The following is a 21,660-nucleotide window of genomic DNA, read 5'->3' on the forward strand; positions in this document are numbered from 1 at the left end:
CCTACACCACTCCTCAGCAGCCATGTTGTGGTGTCAGTCCACAAAACAGAGGAAAATTGGTACAGAGGTTAGCTCAGGGCGAATCTTCCTCAGCAAAAAAAATTAATAATTTATAATTATATATTCACACATACAGTATTTCAAGAAGACATGTCAGTATGTGAACAAACTCTAAAACTGCTACTTAATAATGAGAGTTATTCATGTAGATGAACTTATAGTGATATAGTTGAGAACAGAGATCATAATTCACACTGAGAAGTTATGCAGTTCTAAAACTCCTTTCATATAGATACATATTTAAATATTTCCATCCCCTTCCGATTTGGGAGCTCAAAGTTATTGCATCCCAGGATGTAGTGGAGTGAGGTAAGTAACCATTTCCCTTTTATTTAGTTAAGGGAGGTTTTGTGGTACAAGTGGGACTTTTAAAAGGTCTTTGAAAGAGATGATGTGTTGGCAGGATCGGGAGGAAAAGGCATGTCAAGCAAAAAGTGTGTAGTTGGGAGTGGAAGAAGCAGAGGAAGGGAGTGGTGAGATGGCTGGCAAGAGCAGATGGAAGGGAATTCAAGAACTACCTCCCAGAATGAAAAAGCAGCCCACCAAAAATTCATATGCACGTTTGCCACTTTAGCTTTCTGCTTAACTATTGAGCCCATTTTCCCCAGCATGCTCGAATTCCTCCTGTATTTTCAGGTGGGTATCAACTCTCTGAGACCACTAAACTGCACGCACGATGAAAACAGTTGTACTATGACAATAGTGTCAGTCAAAATAGTGGTGTGCCTGTTTTGCTAGTGCAAGTCTGTATTAAGAGTTCAAAATTTTTCATACAATTTTCCCAGCTTTTCTTTCTACATAGGTGTAGTTTTAAAAAATTAAAGATTTAGGGGCCAGCCAAGCAGTTAAGTGCACGCATTCCACTTCGGCTGCCTGGGGTTCACTGGTTCACATCCCAGGTGCAGACATGGCACTGCTTGGCAAGCCATGCTGTGATAGGCATCCCACATGTAAAGTAGAGGAAGATGGGCATGGATGTTAGCCCAGGGCCAGTCTTCCTCAGCAAAAAGAGGAGGATTGGCAGCAGATGTTAGCTCAGGGCTAATCTTCCTCAAAAAAAAAAATTAAAGATTTAAAGAAATCAGCAACGGTTCATTGAGAACCCATTATGCACAAAGCCCTGTGGTAGAAGCCAGGGTGAATTGCAAAGAAGTGGAAGGTGTTTACCCCAAAGAGGCAGGCAAGGTGGAAATCCATGTGATATTTAGTAGGAATGACAATGGCAATACAGGAGCTGTCACAAATCAATGTGTAATCAAGATGCTATAGTTAGACAGTGCTAAGGGAGCATGAAGATGTTTAGAAATCTGTTCTCCAGTCAGTTTTATATTTTTGGTTTTATATGGGTTTCGGTGCCATGTGGAAGCATTTAATATCAGGGATATCTTTTTTGATGTTTTTACTTCTCAATTTCTAGGAGGCAATCTGGTATAGCAGAAAGAGTACAAACTTCTGAGCCAGCAAATCTGTTTGAGTCCTTTTTTCCAGCATTTATTGGGTGTGTGATCTTGGACAAGTTACTTCAGTTTTCTCAGTGGTTGAATGGGGATGAAAGTGATGGCCTCTCAGTTTCACCTAGCCTGAGGCTTTGTGAAGTGATTAATAGATGTTTGCTTATTGAATCAATAAAATTGTTATCACTTATTGGTGAATATATATGACTACAGGTTTTACTAGTTCATGGGTATGCAACACTGTGGCTTTTCTTAATGTTCATTCACAAAAATTGTTTCCCGTATGTCTAAGTTTTATAAGCAGCAGTTAGTTTGGAGAAAAGCATGTATCATAGTAATATAATGCAAGACACATAGGCAATTTTAAGTTTTCTAGTAACTACATTAAACAGAGGTTAAAAACATCTGAAATTAATTTTAACAAAGTATTTTACCTATTCTAGTATATCTCAAATATTTCCACATGTAATCAGCGTAAAAATTATTACTAACTTATTTTACATCCCTTTTTTGGGGAATAATTTTTCAAAATCCATTATATATTTTATACTATCAGCACATCTAAATTTGGACACCAAATTGGTCAAAAACCCATGATCTCTATTTAGATTTCATAAAATTTAAAGTTAAAAAAGTTTCACATATGAAAATTGGTTCACTTACTTAAATTTTTTCCAATAACTGAATCACACATCAGTATTTAAACTAATTAAAATTAAAATGCGGCAACTCAGTTCCACTAGCCACATTTCAAGTACTTAATAGCTCTATGTGGCTAGTATTGAACAGCACAGGTAAAATTAACTTGAATTGTTTTTCAGAAGGTCCCTAGAGTTTTCGGCAGCAGAGTCATTTCATAATATAAAATTAAGACATTCTAAACTTGGATTTCGTTTTGGGAGTTGGCTTATCCTGACTATGCTTAGTAGTGACTCTGACACTCAGATTGTCATTCTACCTGCTTGATTTACGAGGTCTCTTTTGAATGAAGCTCTAGATTAGCCTAAGGAATGTTTAGTTACTTTTAAAATGCTGCAGAAGGATCACTGTTTTTTTTTGTAGTATGCATCTGAATTCATCTTTGGAGACAAATAGTCTGGGTCTCAGGCTGCATGACTTGCCCAAGGTCCTATGGCTAGTTGTGTGGCAGAGATGGCCCTTAAAGGTGGACACATAGGTCCATGGTGCCATGGAATCCATATTTGGCCTCATTAGGTGCAGGTAGATCCCTGGTGCTCTGCTTTGGACACTTAGTGTCTTACCTAAAGGAGGACCCTTTCTTGGGCCATATTTTTTGATTCTCAAAAATATCATCAACCCAAAATACAAGGTGGAGTGCAAAGAAGAACATGTTGACAACTGAGTTGTCTCAAAGAATCCTTGAGCAGAGCAGGATTGTAGAGATGCAGGTTGTGGGGAAAGAAGCTTCCTCAGCAGCAAAAGCTATGTGGCTCTGTGCCTTTCTCCTTGCTCCTTTACTGCACTTGTAAAGGCAAAATTTAACCTGACAGAAAAACAACCACTATAGCCCCCAAAATAGTGGTGCTCTTATGATGTACGTTTCTATATATACTTTTCTCTTATGGAAATTTCTCTATTGCTTCTAAATAAAACTGGTAAAGATGACCCATAAGCGTTAGAAATGGATATGGGACATTTAGCTGAATGGTTCTCTAACATTCAGTGTAATGGTTTTTAGACACTGTTGGTTCCTATGTGCTTTCTTAATGAACGGTCAAAAAGGAAATGAGCTAATTCCTTGAGCTCCTGACATTAATCATTTCACCAGAATTTACATACTTTATAGAAAAGGTTTATGTTTTCAGGACCAGCCAAATTTTGGGTTAAATGATGCTTTCTTAGATGCAAATAGTTGTTTACTTTGATTCTACCTGAACTCCAATGAATAAGTCAATCAGAACTGAGCTCCCCATTGTGAGTTTTATTTTATTAAGTATTTTAAATGGATTGGATGAAAATCCTTCAGGAGTTTTTACCTGTACTGATGCAGTGTCATCCTGAACATACCTCCTTTTTTGTTCTGGGCAGCTCTTCAGAAATGTCCTTAAGTGGTTCTAGGAGGTTTAGTCTAAACTAAATGGCATTGCCATGCCTTTGTTGTCATTGTCATTAATTGTGTGCATGTTTTTTAGAATCTTTGCATCTATCAAGTGATTATTTGTTACAACTTACCTTTTGACTTCCAATTTTGCATCCAATTTGCTGAGGGTTTAAAAACCAAACAAATAAGCTTGCTTGAGTTGTATGTAAATAAAAGTTATAATTGGAGTGAGAACTTGCGTTAGTCTATGGCTAAAGTACATGGATGTTGTAACATCTATTTGGGACAGAGAAAAGGAATCTATGAAGCTGTTTTAAGATAAGAAACAAATTAAGGACAGCATAAGAAAACCCTTAGTGTTTTTTGTTTACTTCCCGAATTCTTCATTATGTTTTGAGTTGTAGGTGAGGTTATCAGCATGATAGTTCTGTTCAAGATGGTAACTAATTGCTGGATGCAAAATCAAACTTCAAAAATCAGTTGCATTTCTATACACTAACAACGAAGTAGCAGAAAGAGAGATTAAGAATACAATCCCACTTACAATTGCAACAAAAAAGAATAAAATACCTAGGAATAAACTTAACCAAAGAGGTGAAAGATCTGTATACTGAAAACTTTAGAACAGTGTTGAAAGAAATTGAGGAAGACACAAGAAATGGAAAGATATTCTGTGCTCTTGGATTGGAAGAATTAACATAATTAAAATGTCCATACTTCCTAAGGCAATCTACAGATTCAGTGCAATTCCTATCAAAATTCCAACAACATTTTTCACAGAAATGGAACAAAGAATCCTAAAATTTATATGGAACCACAAAAGACCCTGAATAGCCAAAGGAATCATGAGAAAAAAGAACAAAGCTGGAGGTATCACACTCCCCGATTTCAAAATATACTACAAAACTATAGTAACCAAAACAGCATGGTACTGGCACAAAAGCAGACACAAAGATCAATGTAACAGAATCAAGAGCCCAGAAATAAACCCACAGATATATGGACAACTAATTTTTGACAAGGGAGCCAAGAACATACTATGGAGAAAGGAAAGTATCTTCAATAAATGGTGTTGGGAAAACTGGATAGCCACATGCAAAAGAATGAACGTACACCATTATCTTACACCATACACAAAAATCAACTCAAAATGGATTAAAGGCTTGAATATAAGATCTGAAACCACTAAACTTCTAGAAGAAAACATAGGCAGTACACTCTTCGACATTGTTCTTTCAGCATTTTTTCAAATACCCTGTCTGACCAGGCAAGGGAAACAATAGAAAAAATTAAATAAATGGGACTACATCAAACGAAAAAGCTTCTGCACAGCAAAGGAAACCATTAACAAAATGAAAAGGCAGCTTAACAATTGGGAGAAGTTATTTGCTAACCATATATCTGATAAGGGGTTAATATCCAAAGTATATAACGAACTCATACATCTCAACAAAAAAAACCCTAACAACCCAGTTAAAAAATAGGCAAAAGATCTGAACAGAGATTTCTCCAAAGAAGATATACAGATGGCCAACAGGTACATGAAAAGATGTTCAGCATCATTAACTATCCGGGAAACGCAAATCAAAACTACAGTGAGCTATCACCTCACTGCAGTCAGAATGACTATAATTAACAAGACAGGAAACAACAAGTGTTGGAGAGGATGTGGAGAGAAGGGAACCCTCGTACACTGCTGATGGGAGTGCAAACTGTGCAGTCACTTTGGAAAACAATATGGAGATTTTTCAAAAACATTAAAAATAGAACTACCATATGACCCAGCTATTCCACTGCTGGGTATCTATCCAAAGAACTTGAAAACACAAATACATAAAGATACATGCACCCCTATGTTCATCGCAGCATTATTCACAATAGCCAAGACTTGGAAGCAACGTAGGTGCCTGTCGACACAAATAATCCATAACCAATCTATAAATGAAAATTTAGGGTGAGTTTATTCTGAGCCAAATGTGGAGACCATATGGTCCGGGGCCTTCCTTCCCCAAGGAAGGAAGGGCACCAAAGAAGTGAGGTGTACAGAGTGGTTATATACCCTCAAAGAGCATGCTTCACATATGATTGAAATGTCCCTTTTACAACAGTCACGAGACTGCTCTGTTGGCACAGCAGTTGATGGACACAGCAGGTAGTAGGTCTGCTGTCTCAGTGGACACAGTAGGGTAGCAGGTCTGTTGTCTCGAGCTGGGTGGTCACAGGTAGGCACAGCAATCAGTTCCTAGGCTAGGGAGAGATGCTTATCCTTATAGAAATGCCAATGTGGGGGAAGTTGCACCTTTATCTTAAGGCCATTTGTTCTTGTCTTTGGGACATAGCAAATGCTTAAAGCAGATATACAATGCATGTTTGATGGCCATGTCAGGCCCTTTTGGAAAAACAAAGTCAGGCAGAATTAAGTTTACACCAAATTGCTTCCTCATATACTCCAATATATCTTATTGCTTGCCATTTATTTGTCATGCCCATCAAGGGACAAATGGATAAAGAAGATGTGGTATATATACCCAATGAAATACTACTCAGTCATAAGAAGTGATGAAATCTGGCCATTTGTGACAACATGGATGGACCTTGAGGGTATTATGCTAAGTGAAATAAGTCAGAGGAAGAAAGTCAAATACCACATGATCTCACTCCTAAGTAGAAGACAAAAACAATGACAAACACATAGCAACAGAGATGGGATTGGTGGTTACCAGAGGGGATGGGAGGAGGGAAGAGGGCAAAAGGAGTGTTTAGGCACGTGTGTGTGGTAATGGATTGTAATTAGTCTCTGACTGGTGAACATGATGTAATCTATACAGAATTCGAAATATATTGCAATGTACACCTGAAATTTATTTAAGTTATAAACCAATGTTACTGCAATAAAAAAAAAATAGTAACTGTGTTAAACCCTCCTGTGCGTTCCTCTGTCTGGGGAGACAGTTTACAGGATACTCAATTATCATTTATTATTAAATATTCCTAGTAGCTTCCAAACCTGGCTGCACATCAGAATCACTTACGGAGTCTTAAAAAAAGGACAGATTCTAGCCTCATCAGAGGTTCAAATTCAGTAGGTCTGTCTCCTTGGAACCCTGGAATCTGTACTTTTTATACAGCTCCCCAGCTTTCGGTAAACTCGGAGCTTTTGTCAGGCCCCTCCCAACAAAATAAATAAGCTAAACTCAAGAAAGAGGATCAATGCAATGGTCCTCCAAGTTAATACAATTAAAAGACTATAGGCTAGGGAAAGGTCCAGTCAAGAACTACTTACAGTTGTAAAACCTACAGCTGTACAACTGGGGATAGCTTATAAGCTGATTAATGGGAATCAAAGAAAATTTTTTGGAAAAAAAGCATTCAGAGTTTTTGTAACACCTGTAAGTTCTTTCACTTCTCATTAACATAGAGTCCCTTCTGATTACCCTCTCCTAGGTGGGGTTTAAGTGCTCCTGGTAAAGAGAACGGGTGATTCTTGGAAGTTTAAAGTGAGCCTCTATGTAGGTTCAGACAGTCTGTACCTAATATGCAATGCACACCTGTTGGTAGAACACTGCTTTACAGTGGCTTGGGTCCAGAGGCACCCTGTGTCAGAACAAACCAGTATTTCCCTAGAGGCCTTCCTGGTAAACATTTTCAGGTTTCATTTGTTTGTCGCATATGTCTTTAGGTAATGATATGCTTGGCAAATGCTACCTACAGCGAGAAGCCTGTTTGATAGCCATTACTTCCAAGCACAATAACACATTGTCTTTTATGGGTTCTCTGCCCTAATCGTAGTTTCCTCAGAGAAGAGGTAAGGCTGCAGGTAATGTTTGCTTACGTTGTACTTAATTTGGTTCCTACCTTAAGACAGCCTCAGAGGTTCTTTGTCTCCGAAAGATTTGTTAATACAAGTGAATGAGTATATTCTGTACTATGTTATGTCATGGAAAAATAGTGAAAAGATGTAATCCTTTGGCAGTGGCATCTATTGTTAACTGCCATATCTCTGTGATAACATTTTATCACTGATATTTACTGAACTTCTAGAAAGACTAATATGTGTGAGATAATGCAAATTAAGTGTAATCATTTTATTATAGAAATATTCCATTAAATATATCGCAAACTGGTTCTAAAACCATAATGAGAGATGTTGGATTTATAAGTCCAAAGATGAAAAAAATAAGACTCATCATCAGCTTGAGTTTCTTATCACTTTAGAGTTTTAAATGGTATAGGTATGATATGATCATTTTAAGTGCTGACTTCTTCAAGCTGGAAAAAATTTCTTGAGTTGGTATCAAAAGGATATTTCTGGCTTCCCATTATATGATAGAGTGTTCATTAAGGAAAGCGAATAGAATTTAGTAGGCTACATTTAATGAGAGTTGTTATATGATCTAGCCTTCATGATGATAAAGTAGCTATCAGTCAGCCAGTAGCCTAAGAGCAGTCTTTCCTGAAGCAGGGAGGTCAACTAAACACACTCAGGAACTTCCTTGCAACGTCTAAGCTCACGAAGGTGGAAGTGTCAGGTTTGGATTTACTTAAAAATATTTGCTATCGGGCCTGCCCGGTGGCGCAGCAGTGAAGTGTGCACGTTCTGCTTCAGCAGCCCGGGGTTCACTGGTTCGGATCCCAGGTGCGGACATGGCACTGCTTGGCAAGCCATGCTGTGGCAGGCATCCCACATATAAAGTAGAGGAAGATGGTCATGAATTTTTAGCTCAGGGCCAGCCTTCCTCAGCAAAAAGAGGAGGATTGGCAGCAGATGTTAGCTCCTCAAAAAAAAAAAAAAATTTTGCTATCATGCCACCAGGCCACACAGAAGCAGAAAGGAAATTTTTATGAATATTAGATTAACTGTTAAATAAAAGCATTAACTTTAAAGTCATCATTCAATTAATATTTGAGGGTTAATGAACTATCAATTAAACATGCCAGCACTCCAGCGTATTTTATTTATTAAATTTAGATGACATTAATATAGTTTAAAATGCATGACATTTATTCAGTATCATCAGGGAACAAATGATCTTTGAGTAAATTTCTCCCAGTCGTGAAGCTTAACCCTTGAAGTGTCAAAACATTTCAATTTAATCATTTTGAATAGAATTCTTTCTAAATTATGCTCCACTGTTCTCTGTATGTATTGATAGTATAGCATGCTATCATAATTTAACCATGTCTAAATGAATTCACATCATCAGCAAATGTATTAATTATCAAAGATTCTATAATATATGAGTATCTTCAGGCATCTTGAAATGTTAAATATCTATATATTTTTTATACTAAATATCCTTAGACTGCTGTCCTTCCTATGTTTTGTGTCTGCTTTTTGTTTCTGTTTTCTGATTTTTCTATCAATATCAGCCATTGCTGACGGCTGTCACTTCTTCAACTGCAGTATGCCTGCTTTCAGGAGCCTTCACCCAGCCGTGATTTGTTGTTTTTAATCTAACATAAATTGGGGATTGGGAAGCCAAGATTGTTAGAATAATGTCTAATGCAGGAGAAATAAACTCTTGAGTGGAGATGGATGAGATGAGATGGGAACTCTCTAGAACAGACTCTGAGTTTTAATAGATGGACTTTGTGCCATGTGTTTTAACTATAAAGAGACCTTCCATTATTTGTTAATTCAACTTGTAGTACGCCCTGACTATCCAAAGATGAGAAGAATGTGGTTGCTGTCCTTAGGGTGCTCCCCAAACCAGAAAGGGCCAGGCTAGCACAGAAGGAGGAATAGCTCAGGGAGGGCATCAGGGGAGACTGCCCTTTCTGGAATTCAGCTGGGTTTTGGATATATGACATTTCTAGGTAAAAAAAGTAGATTATTTGGGGGCTACTCTTTTTTTTTTTTTTTTTTTAGGAAGATTAGCCCTGAGCTAACTACTGCCAGTCTTCCTCTTTTTTTTTTTTTGCTGAGGAAGCCTGGCTCTGAGCTAACATCCATGCCCATCTTCCTCTACTTTATATGTGGACGCCTACCACAGCATGGTGTGCCAAACAGTGCCATGTCCGCATCCGGGATCCGAACCGGGGAATCCTGGGCCACCGAGAAGCAGAACGTGCGAACTTAAGCACTGCGCCATCGCACTGACCCCCGGGGGGAGGCTACTCTTAAATGTATACAAAGACAAATGCTCTAAGATAACCATTGTTTAGAAATCACAATTTGTATTAAGGAACATACCAGAGTAAAAGCTGCTAAATGTAGTGACTCTGGAGTCTGACAAACCTGTAAGCGAATGACCTTGGGCAATCTTTTTTTTTTTTTAATATTATGATATTTATGAATCCAGAAAATTTTATTAATTACTTTAAGGTAGCTTTTACAATTCTGTACATTTCCTTAAGTTTTAACTGCATGTATAAAATAACATATTCAGTTATCTCTTCTTGATTGGTCTTTCTAAGGGTTTATCAATTTTATTCATCATTTCAAAATATCAGTTTGGGCTTGTTGCTTTTCTTTATTTTATACTTGTTTTCTGTTTCGTTATTTCTGCCTTTGTCATTATTTCCTTTCTTCTACTTTCTTTTTTGTTTTTTTCCAGCTTTATTGAGATATAATTGACACATAACATTGTGTAAGTTTAAGGTGCATGCATAATGTGATGATTTGATACATATATATATATTGTGAAATCATTACCAAAATAAGCTCAGTTACTACCTCCATCACTTCATATAATTACCTTTGTGTGTATGTGTGTGGTGCAAACGTTAAAATTTACTTTCTTAGCAACTTTCAAGTACAGAATACAGTACTGTTAACTACAGCCACCACGCTGTATGTTAGATCCTGAAGACTTATTTAACTGAAACTTTGTACCTCTTGACCAGCAGCTCCCCGTTCTTACCCACCCCTCAGCCCCTGGCAACCCCTATTCTACTCTCTGTTTCTATGAGTTTGGCTTTTTTAGATTCCACATGGAAGTGAGGTGGTATGGTATTTGTCTTTCTGTGTTCTTTCTGTGTCTGATTTATTTCACTTAGCACAATACCCTCAAGGTCTGTCATGTTGCTGCAAATGGCAAGATTTCCTTTCTTTTTTACGGCTGAATAGTATTCCATTGCCTCCATCTTTGTTCTTCTTTCTCAGGGTTGCTTTGGCTATTTGGGTCTTATGCTTCCATACAAATTTTAGGATTGTCTGTTTTATTTCTGTGAAAAGTTGGGCAATCTTATTTTTATTCCTTTTCATCAACTCTAAAATGGAGGTGCTAATGCTGCCTTATAAGGTTGCTGTGAGGACTGAATGAGATAATATGTGAAAAGTGCCTGCAGAGTTCCTGAATCCAGTGCAGTGCCCCTAAATGGTAGTTCTCTTTTCTACTGTTTTTTTCTTGCACTTCCCTAAAATGTTTGGTAATTTGTATCTAATAAAATGATAAATGCTTTTTTTTTCGTGTTTCTGTGAGGCTGTTTTAAGTAGTGTTCTTTTAATTGAATGACAGCCACATCATTTGAAAGGTTGGTCTAATAATAGCACTAGAGACTTGAAGCTGACAAAGTGCAAATTGTCAGTGGAGTCTCGATTCCACTGTGGATACAGAAAGGGAAGAGTTGAAGAAGAATCTTTAATACTCAAAACACAGATACCTCCGTAGGCACACTGTTGTATTATAAGTGTTTTGACCCCTTTTAGTAAAACATAAACCAAATGCCACACATGCATCTCAGTCAACTCTTTAAAAAAGACATCATAAACCCTGAATGTGTAAGATGCAGAGGTACCGTGGGGCATCTTTGCTGGCATTTTTGCTTGCCGGAATCAGTTTAAGTGTCCATTTTGGTAATTTGGACGCCTTTCTCCTTCCTGTGAAATGTTTCAGTTTATCAGTCAGTTCTCCAGACCATGCTCTTTTGTAATTCCAACCTATATTGCTAAAGAAAACCTTCAGTTACCCCGAGTAAATCGAGACTAGAAAATGACTTGAGTTTCATGGTCCTCGCAGCTATGTTGGCTTCTAAAATTCTTCTGTCACAAATAATGCCCAGTGAAAGATCAATTAGTTACACTTGTATTTTGTTTTTAGGTAACTTTGAACTTTCCTTCTCAATATTCTCACTAGCCTAAATCGGTTTTCTTTTGCAGGTAGAGCACTTAACTTTCACCAGTATAGTCTCTTTCTTGGTCTTACAAACTAAGTTTAATGAGTCAATTTAGGCTGTGTCTTTTAAAATAATATAACTATAGATTTAAACCCAATCACTTTTCTTTACTAGTTATGTCAGCAGATGTTCAGTGTTTCATTTTCCTTGAGGGTATATGGTTTCTCACTGACTCTTGCCTTCAAATAGGGGTTCTCTGCTGTTTGTTTTTCTCTAAGAATTTAAGCTGTTTAAAGCTGTGTGTACTTATGGCCAAGAGCTCCTGGTTCCCGAAGCAATGGTTGCTCACCCACCCTGTGTTATCTTCGCTCTTCTCTTTCTTGGGTCATAGGAACACAATAGCACCTGGGTTAGATCTCTGGGTCATAGGAACACAATAGCACCTGGGTTAGATCTCTGGGTGGGGCGTGTGTTCTGTGCGCGTGGACTGTTTATGACGAGCTGTGTGGGTCGGGCTCATGTTCCTGGAGTGCTTTGAGCAGCTTTGCTAATCTGTCAGCATAGTATGTGCTCGTGGATAAATATAGACATACGGGCACTCTGCAAGTTGTAGGTCACTGTCTTACTGTGCAGCTAAAAATTGTCCCATTGGTATGAACAGCCTGCCCTGGACAGGAGGCCTGCTTTAGTTTGTCTTCTACTGTAGGTCTTTAGTACCTGACTAAAAATACACCTTGGGCCAGAAATAAAAGAGCCCTACCTTGTGGCTGAGACACTTATGGTGGCAGTGAGCAACGGGATCATGGAGTCCGTCATTATGTTTTTTTGCTTTGGAACGTAGTCCGTGTAGCAGTTCCAGACTGGTAGTTTGGGTTCCTTTTCAGGCTCATGGAGATTACAACAGCTTGTTGGAGACGATCCTGTGTGATCAGCTTCATAAAAGGGCTTGGTAGGTATGAAATGCTGTTAATGTGTGTGGAGTGGCTGATCAGTTATTAAATGCTGAATGTAGGGAGGGTTCTCCTAAAAGGTTTCAAGGGGTGGGGTGGGAGATGCAGAGATTTACTTCTAATGTCACTATTTAGAGGCAGGATTAATGCCTTTTAGGTTTTCTGTTTGGGGATTGCCATACATCAGAGGTGAGATCTGATACTTTTTGTGTATGAGTCTATGGAACAAGAAGCTGAGATGTAATGGAATGTTGCTGTGCACTAAAGTTTCACCGAAAGATTAGGTATGATTATCTGTGCTGTAAAATTGCTACTCTTCGAGAATAGCTAGTATGTAGTTGGAAAAGAGTTAATACCATCCCATTTACTATTACAGCAGAGGTAGGTTTTATGCTTGATTTCTTCTAAATATTAATGTAAATACTCATGTGTTTTGTTTTAAACCTTAAAATAGGCCTAAAGCAGTTTTTCCTTTGCTTTTGGCTTAGCCTTCTGCAATGTTTCAAAAGTAAAATGTTTTTCTTTTTTTGTTTATGAATTAAAAAACAAGGTACCATGTGTTAACCAATATTAATTGGGTCCAAATTGCATGCTGCTGCTTTTCCTTTATTTGGGTAATAGCCTGGTTACATTAATTCTAGCACAACCTTGTAAGCAGTATTGTACAAGAGTTCAGAAAAATTAACGAGAGGAAACTTCCTTGACACGGGGTTAATTACATGCATCTTAGATATTGACTATTTAACTTTCTATTTAATGGAGGTAGGAAAAGTTAATTTGTAAATAGTAGATTGACAACATACTGCTCTAAGAGAGGAGAGACATTTTGTTTATTAATGATTTGGGAGATTTAATTACTTGTTAATTACTCTACTGCACTATCTCTAATGAAACTATTAGATATTTACATATGAAACCATTCTGTTTCTAGGAATACATATAGTCTCTATTAGTCATTAATTAGTCATTAAGTCTCTAATTAGTAATTAATTTGGGGGTTGTAAAGTAGAGTGTGTTAAGGAACTTTGTTTTCTTGAGTTTTTTTTTCTTTATGTATTATAAGCATGCAAGTTATATGATAAAACTTATGGTTTCATGTATTTGGAAAAAATGCTGCATCATAATAAGACTTACGTGAAACACTTATATTTTTGTTGTTTGATATCTCTTGGAAATGTTACTGACCCTCGTTGTATTTCAACTGAACAGACCACTCCCATGGTCTGATAACCATCTTGACTCCCTTTTCACTCACTGCATTTGTTGCTCCCAATATATAAACTTATCTTTTATCTGAGATCAGTGACAACTGATATGTTTCTGTGAATTGGTAGATTTATCACCATCTTATATTATAAACTTCTGGTAGGCATGCATCAAGTGAATTTTACGTAGTCATTGTACATTTCCGTAACTCTTTAAGAATTTAATAAAACCTAAAATCTTTTTTGTTAAATGAGCTAGCATCTAAATAAGTAAATGCGTATAAGTCAGGAATTTAATAAATATTTTGATGTTGACAAAATCACAAACTAATTAGACTATAAAGGATTTCAGTCATGCAGTTAATTCATTTCACAAATATTTATTGAGCTTCTCTTGCATAGCATGCATTGCAAGTCCTTCCTTCTCCATAGGTGTTGGAAATGTATCTTGTATTATCATATATAGCATAACGTATATGCATAACATCTATATTATACACATGTGTATATTATTGTATACACATGTGTATGTATATATTTTATAAGATGCATATTGCAATGTACACTGTACCTGTGTATATGTATATTATTTTATAATATAATATATATCATACTAACAAAGATATCTGTAGGATTCAACTCTCCTTCAGGTCCCTCCCCCCATCGTGTAATCTCCAAGGGGATCCTGGAGGGGAACAGCTAAAACTTTGGTTTGTGACCTTTATTTGTTAAAATATGGCAGCTTCTGGCGCTGCTCTCTCGTGGCAGTCCCTGACGTCTAGTCTGCTCTTCCTTATTGATCCTTTAGGTTGGGTCCCTCTGTAATGCACCCACTAATGCAGCTGCAAAAACTTCTATTCAAAAATTGTTTTCCTCTTGCTCTTGATGTCTGGCTTAAATATGGTTCTAATAAAATAGGTCAAGAAGTGGGGTTTGTCATTTGGGGTAGGCCTCAGTCTAATGCCTGGATAACGGTCGGCAAGTGACTGTTGTTCCTGCCGCCTCTAGGGCCTTTTTGACCATGATCCACAGTAAGAAACACACTTTCCACTGTGACCCAGAGCACACGTGTGCGTGCGCACGCGCGTGCACACACACACACACACACACACGCATACACATACACATATCTGTAGACACAGACAGAGGCTGGAAACAAAAGTTTACTGTGCAGGTTGACATCACTCTGCTCTTGTCTCTTCTATGGTTTTCTCTCCTAATTCATTGAAATCATGCTGGTCAGCATCCACTAAATTGGTTTCATGATCAAGCAATGGATCACAACCTGCACTTTGACAAACTCTGCTGTAAAGATTTCATAAGCCAGGGATTCTCAACACACCATTAGTCAAGTTCTCTACTGAGATGACATGCTGTCATCCTTGATGTAGTAGTCTACTCCCGGGCATGTTGGTGCTTTATTTGTCAGCATCCTGCTTGGTTGCAGAAATAGCTCTCTCAATAGACTTGATGTGGGTCTTGGGTTAAATGTAGGGCTTCTAAGCTGGAGACAATTCATGACCTTATATATCTTAATGCTTCCTTACTCCTTAATGCAACAGTTATTTATTGAGTACAGGGTATTAAGCTAGAAGGTGAGGATACAGGAGGAATAAAACAAATTCCTTGCCCTTGTTGCACTTAAGTGTAGTGGGGGAGACAGAAAAGTATAATATGGCATCACATATCAAGAAGCAGCCCGTGCTCTGCAGGCAGGTAAAGCTGGGTGAAGGGGATAGAGGCTCTCAGCAGAGGGAAGGGCCAAGGGGTGGCTGGCCAGAACAGCCTCTGATGAAACCAGAAGGAAGGGAGTGAGTGAGCCACCATGAAGTGTCCTTTTCCCCTACTTATATAATTCCTACAACCCCCAGGCCCCAATTCTCTTCTGCCTTGAAGCCTTCTCTGGCTGAATCTATCATCAGTTATTTCTAGGTCTCAGCTCCAGTGTCACCATCCCAGAGAGTCCTGCCCAGACCCCACAATCACAGATATAGCTCCCCTGTTTCTCTCTTGCAGCAGCCTTCATAGCACTTCCCATTTTGTGATTATATTCTGCCTGTCTCTCTGTACTGTCAGTTGTGTGGGGACAGGAGTCATGCCTGGCTTGCTCCCCCAGCAGCTAGCACAATGCTTGGAGAAGAGTGGGCCTTCAGTAAATGTTTGATGACTGAATAAATGAACAAATTAATTAATTATGCTCAGATAGCATTCTTTCAGTATTGCCATTATAAGAGGTAGGAAACTTTACAAATGAGCCTTAATCTTTAAAAAAAGTGTTTTATTATGAAATTCTTCAAACACAAAAGGAGAAAGAATAATACAATATGAAACATATTCCCGTCATTCAGATTCAACAGTTATCAAGGTCTAGTCATGTGTGCTTCCTTTATGCCTTTTTTCTCTGTTAAAGTATTTTGAATAGAACATAAGCATCGTTTCATTAAATTCCATATAAACAGTTTGCATTTTAGAAAATATGGGTACTTTCTTACTTATCCACAATGCTATTATCATACCTAGCAAAGTTGACCATAATTCTTTGGTATCACCTAATGTCCATTCCACATTCAAACTGCTTTGCTTGTCATTTTTAAAAAAGTCTTTTAACAGTTGGTTTGCTGAAATCAAGAATCAAACAAGAGCCACAATTACATTTGGTTGTTCTTTATCCTAAGTCTCCTTTAATCATCCGACCCATATTTCTCTCTCCCATTGACTTGTAGAAATTGGTACGGTTTTCTTGTAGAATGGATGTAATTCTTTAACTTGTTCCTGTGTCCCCATTGTTTCTTGTAAATGGACATTAGCTCTAATGTTTTGAAAACTTGATGAACACGGACATAGGGCAAGAGACAATTCTCTCTCTGCCACGCTGCCAAAGTCATTTCTGTTCTAGAGCTAGGAGACTCTGTCATTGCCAGGAATACATAGATAACAGTTTTCATTGCTTAGATATAAGAACTCTGACCAATATCCTGCCACAGGTGGGAAATTTTGAGAAAGCTTCTAGCGTCAGTATTCTAAAAAAGCTTCTTAAGCACCTTAACCATTATATCATCTCACCAGCAACATATCTTGCATGGTTCTTTATTAGGAAAGGGTGATGTGACAGGCTTTCAGCTCCATCTGCGTAAGACGTAGGATCTTCCTTTCTGTTCCGATAGCCCCTATCCAGGTTCCCACTTTCGTTATTTTTCTCATGGTAGGTGCAGTGGTCTTTAATTTGTATTGTCCCTCAGACAGCCCCTTTTTAGCCCATCCTACACAACAACATCAGGTCAACAGTCTCCCCAGAAACTTGCTAGCTCCCAATTGTCCTCCAAATAAAGTCCAACCTGCTTGGCTTGCCATTCAAGACCTTAATTCCAAAGATAAGAATTTAAAACCTACATTTTTGTAGGACTTAAGAGTTTATTAAGTTTTTACTATATATTCTTGCTTGATTCTTTCACTCACATAAAGACTGTATTATGGAATAAGATGGGTTCAGTTCAACAAATATTAAGTAAGCACAATTGCTTAATTAATTATGTTAGGCACTGTGCTAAGTGCTTGGGATAAAGATAAGGCGTAGTCCTGTTTTTGAGGACTTTACAGTAACTCAGTGAAGACGGAGTTTGAGCATATATGCTAAGGTAGGGATGTGTAGTGAGAGAGTGAGGGGAGGAGGGGACAAGGGAGAGACTTTCTAACAGATGCCTCCATGCACCTGCCAAGATGTTCCCTCTGCCTAGGTTGCCCATTTCTCATCTCTACCTATCAGAATCTTACTTGTCCTCTAAGATCTGAGTCAAACGCCATCTATTCCACAGTGTCTGTCTCATCAATGGCCCAGAACAGAGATGATGCCTCTTTCCTTCACTAGGCCTAATACAGAGTTTTGTGAAAGGCAGACTTTCAGTACGTAACATTTAAAAAAACAATGTTGACACAAGTTTTGGGATTACAGCTAGGAGTAAAGACGGGCTTCTCATGTGTCCGCCTGTAGTATAGGGAGTTTCCAGTCTCAGAGAGGTGAGTGGAACCAGAGAGGAAGTAGAGGTGTAACCGGAAGCGTCAGGATTATTTGTAAAGCTTTCCTGTATAGATAGGCTAGATGATAGAATGTCACTAATTCGTATTAATTCAAGGTAAGGCAAGTGTTAATTATTAAGTGTTTGAATTGTAAGAGTTTTAAATAAGTGATGTTTTCATACATTTTCAATGTATATTTTTATACAATTATGCAATACCGGAGCTAGCAAGGACACCCTGACCTAGTCTCTTTAAGAATAACAGGTAAGGAAACCGAAGGCTGGTTGCTGCAAGTTCCTCTCCCAAGGTCACGCAGAGCCACACTAGGTGTCCGTTCCATGTTCTTTCTGCTTTGCCTGAAAGCATTAACTTAGTTGATGTTTCTGAAGCATATCAGTTTTGCTCTAGGCAAATGAAATGAAAAACAATTTTGACTACTGGATTAATTGGCCCCCTTTGCTTTCCTGTTTATTTACTTCAGAGGTGTCAGAGTATGGTCCCCGGGCCAGCAGCATCGGCATAACCCGGGGACTGGTTAGCAATGCAAATTCTCAAGCCCCACCGAAGATCCACTGAGTCAGGTGGGGCCCAGCCTTCGGTGAATCTGAAGTGCAAAGATTCTGAGCACCACCGATTCACACTGTGAGTCAGCAAATCTTTTCCAAAGTTGACATTAAAAAATACAAGGCCTTGTCCGATTTATCACAAATTTTGAATTAATGGGTTTCAAATGATTCAGTTTTTGCTACATAAAATGAGCCAGAAGAGGAGGAAAATAGAAAGGAGGAGAAAATGAGAGAAGATGGAAGAAAGGATGGCCAGCGAGGGACACAAGAATGAGAGCAGTCTGTCGGTTGTGTTGAGGAGAAGAGGGAAGTTGAAATTCAGGATTATCCTGCCTCTTGCAGGTTATTCGATCTCCTTTAGGTGAGAAAGGACCTTGAAATGTCAATGTAACCTCATCTTCCTTTGCGCACAGATCTTGGCAGACATTCTTTCAGGCTCTGATGACAGTACCTACTTTGAAAATCAGGGGAAAGTCTGTGTAATTGCATCTTAGCAGATGACAGACATTTATAAAGGAGATCATTGAAGTGTTACTGTCATTCCTCTCAGGTAAAATACTGAAAGGCAAAGGAAGGGAGAAAAGAAAACAGGGCAGTGACTTGATGCTTACTTTCCCTTTAGTGAACTGCTTCACTCTCTCCAAGGTGTTCAGTCTTTTGGAGACCAAAGACAAAAATGGTTTTGAGAGGCTGCAGATTGAAGTAAACACAGAGAATGGTACCTTCAAGTTCACTTGTTCCTTGGTAGGATAACAACCAGTTAAAGGTTTTATCATCAGTACATCTGGGAAAGATTAGTCTCCAGACCTTTCTAAGGTGTGTCATTAATCAGATTTCAGGTATTTTTATGGGTTCTCAATTCTTGACTCTTCTCGTGCTCATAGACTTTCTCAAAGCCCCTCTAAGGGCAAAAAGATGCATTCAAGTTCAAGAGGGCAAACAACCTGTTAGGAGGGACCTCCATGGCTGGAAGTTGTATTAGTCTTTCAAGAAAATAACCAGCTACTCTAATCTATAGGAAGCTTCATTCTCCAAATCACAACATTTATATTTTCTTTCATCAACTACTGAAGTCCCAAAATTAGTTTATGCCAGGGCAAAACCTATGAGAAAGGAGAGTTGTTTTATTCAGTCTTCATCATAAGCATGTGGTTTGTTCTGAACAACAGGGTAATGTGGAAAGCTCCGTGATATGTTGTCAAACAGCCATGGGTTCAGATCCTGAGTTGACCACTCTGTGACCTTAAGAAAGTCACTTAACCTCTCTGAAGCTACATGGTCTTATCTGAAAAAGGGAGATGTGTGGCCTTCTAGAATTATTTTTGAGGATTAAAGATATTAATTATCCTAGAGATATCTTGTGGACCCTAAAACTTGAAGGAACACAATTTGAGAACTGTAGGATTAAGAGAACTAAATAGTGTAAGAGAAAGGAGGAATATATTTAATCAACAAAAATGGGAGGAACATTTCACATTGTCAGAATTTTATGGAAATTAATTAAGCAGAACTTATGTTATTGAATATATTTTTCTTCTACGGCAAAAATTATTTTTGAGTAGTTTTATCTGATATTCTCTTCTTGACTTACTTTGAAATATATAAAATTATTTAGAAATCGTCCATCTCTTTCTTAAGAAATGTTTTTCTGTTGCTCAAACTGTTTCTTTTTGTCCCAACATTTTCCATTTCTTAATAATTCTCTTCAGAGGAAAATAATTCTTCCTATTATACTTGGAGGATTTTTTCTTTTCATCCCAATTTAGTTTACATGACTTTCAGGGTTTCTGGTCATTTTGAGTATTTGCAGTACCTTTTGAAATGCCATTTCTTACATACTCTCATAACTGCATTAGTGGACAATTTATTATGGCTCTATACACAGAGTGACACCTTCTCACAGTAGCTGCGTCATCCTTGGTTTGTTATGTTTTATGAAATGTTCCTGTAGTGCCAGTAAACGAAGTAAGTCTTACGGGAAAAGAGTGCTTGTCGGGGGAAGCATGGTCCTAAAGAAGAGCCCAGCTCTTAACTGCTAAAGGAGTTTGCCCTCAGAACCTGCACAGTGAATGCAGCACTGAGAACTGGCAGAAAGAATAACTTACATCCAATTGTGAGCAAAGGAATCTAGTCAATTTACTCCCATGTTGAAAGATAAGGTTATGTTGAGCTGTAGAAAATAAGGTTGTTTAAATGGACTTCTATTTCTAGTAGGAGAACCTACTTTGGACAGTTACCACATATAATCTCAGGGGCACTTCTCAAAAAAGGGAACCATTTTTTATTTCAAATGCTCAGAGTGTGATTTCAGTAATGGGAGCAACAGAAAAGGCATTGAGTGTTTTGAAAAACTGGCTCTGTGCTTGTCTGTCCTGGGAAGCTGGCGGAAAGCAGGCAAAGCTGTCTTCTGAGTGGCATACTTCATGAAGAGAGGCAGGGAAGCCATGTGTCTGATGAGCATTTTGACTCATGCCCCTTACAGGCTTGTTAAGATTCTCATTTCCAGCCAGAACTGACACAAATACAGGCAAGCCAAAGAGATGGATCGGAAAAGCAGATCCTGCCCAAGGCAAGTGTGTCTGGATTTTCTTAGACACCAAGAATGCACACAGCTTACCTTGGTCCCCACAGCAATTCCAAACTATGATGTCTGAGTGCCTTTGGGCAGATAAAGAAGGACAGGTTCCTCTATCCCCTCACTCTGCTTAAGTTTCCTTTTTTTTTTTTAGAATGTATTGCAGTCTGGCATATGTTGTGTGTGTGTGTGTGTGTGTGTGTATGTACACACACACATGAAATTACTGATTACGTGACCCCGCCTCAGTAAACTGTAAACTCCTTGAGGGCAGGAACCATCTGTTCTGTTCCCTGCTGTCTTCCCAGTGCCTAGAACAGTGCCTGAAACCTAGGCACTCATTCAGTAAATACTAATCAAAAGGAATGAGGGAATGAGTGAATGATAGCCTATAATGAATGATGGTATTAACTTCTCTGGAAATCTGACTGAGAAAACCACTTGCTTTTCTGTAACATATATTGCTGCTTTTAGCCTCTGGGGCACTTATATGAGGAAACCCATTATAGCATTTCCTTTCCTTTCAGTGTCATGATAAAAATGTGGCTGAACTATGAGTGCTGGGGGTGTTTGTACTGATGTTGCAGTTAGGAGGCTAGCAATTCCTAGAAATCTTGTTAACTTAAGGACATTGTACTGAAGCAGTTAGCCAGCTAAGAGCAGCCAGCTTCAAAATTAAGGTATTAGTCAGTGAAAGTGGAAAAAAAATAGCGTCA

At 38.3% G+C, this 21,660-nt stretch overlaps 1 protein-coding gene across 8 annotated transcripts in view; it reads left to right on the forward strand.

Annotated features, from left to right (window-relative positions):
* Positions 1-21,660, forward strand: part of FRY (FRY microtubule binding protein) — a 403,013-nt gene that overhangs the window by 180,822 nt on the left and 200,531 nt on the right. The window contains exon 1 of one of the 8 annotated variants that reach the window (XM_070577932.1): positions 12,244-12,583. The exons of the other annotated variants lie outside the window; for them this stretch is intronic. Within the exon in view, the coding sequence (XP_070434033.1) occupies positions 12,523-12,583 (61 nt within the window). The 5' untranslated portion in view covers positions 12,244-12,522. Of the gene's footprint in view, positions 1-12,243; positions 12,584-21,660 lie in introns of those variants that run through there. 8 annotated transcript variants of the gene reach the window in all.

The sequence above is a fragment of the Equus przewalskii genome, chromosome 16 (genome assembly GCF_037783145.1).
Source record: "Equus przewalskii isolate Varuska chromosome 16, EquPr2, whole genome shotgun sequence".
In the NCBI taxonomy this organism is placed as follows: domain Eukaryota; kingdom Metazoa; phylum Chordata; class Mammalia; order Perissodactyla; family Equidae; genus Equus; species Equus przewalskii.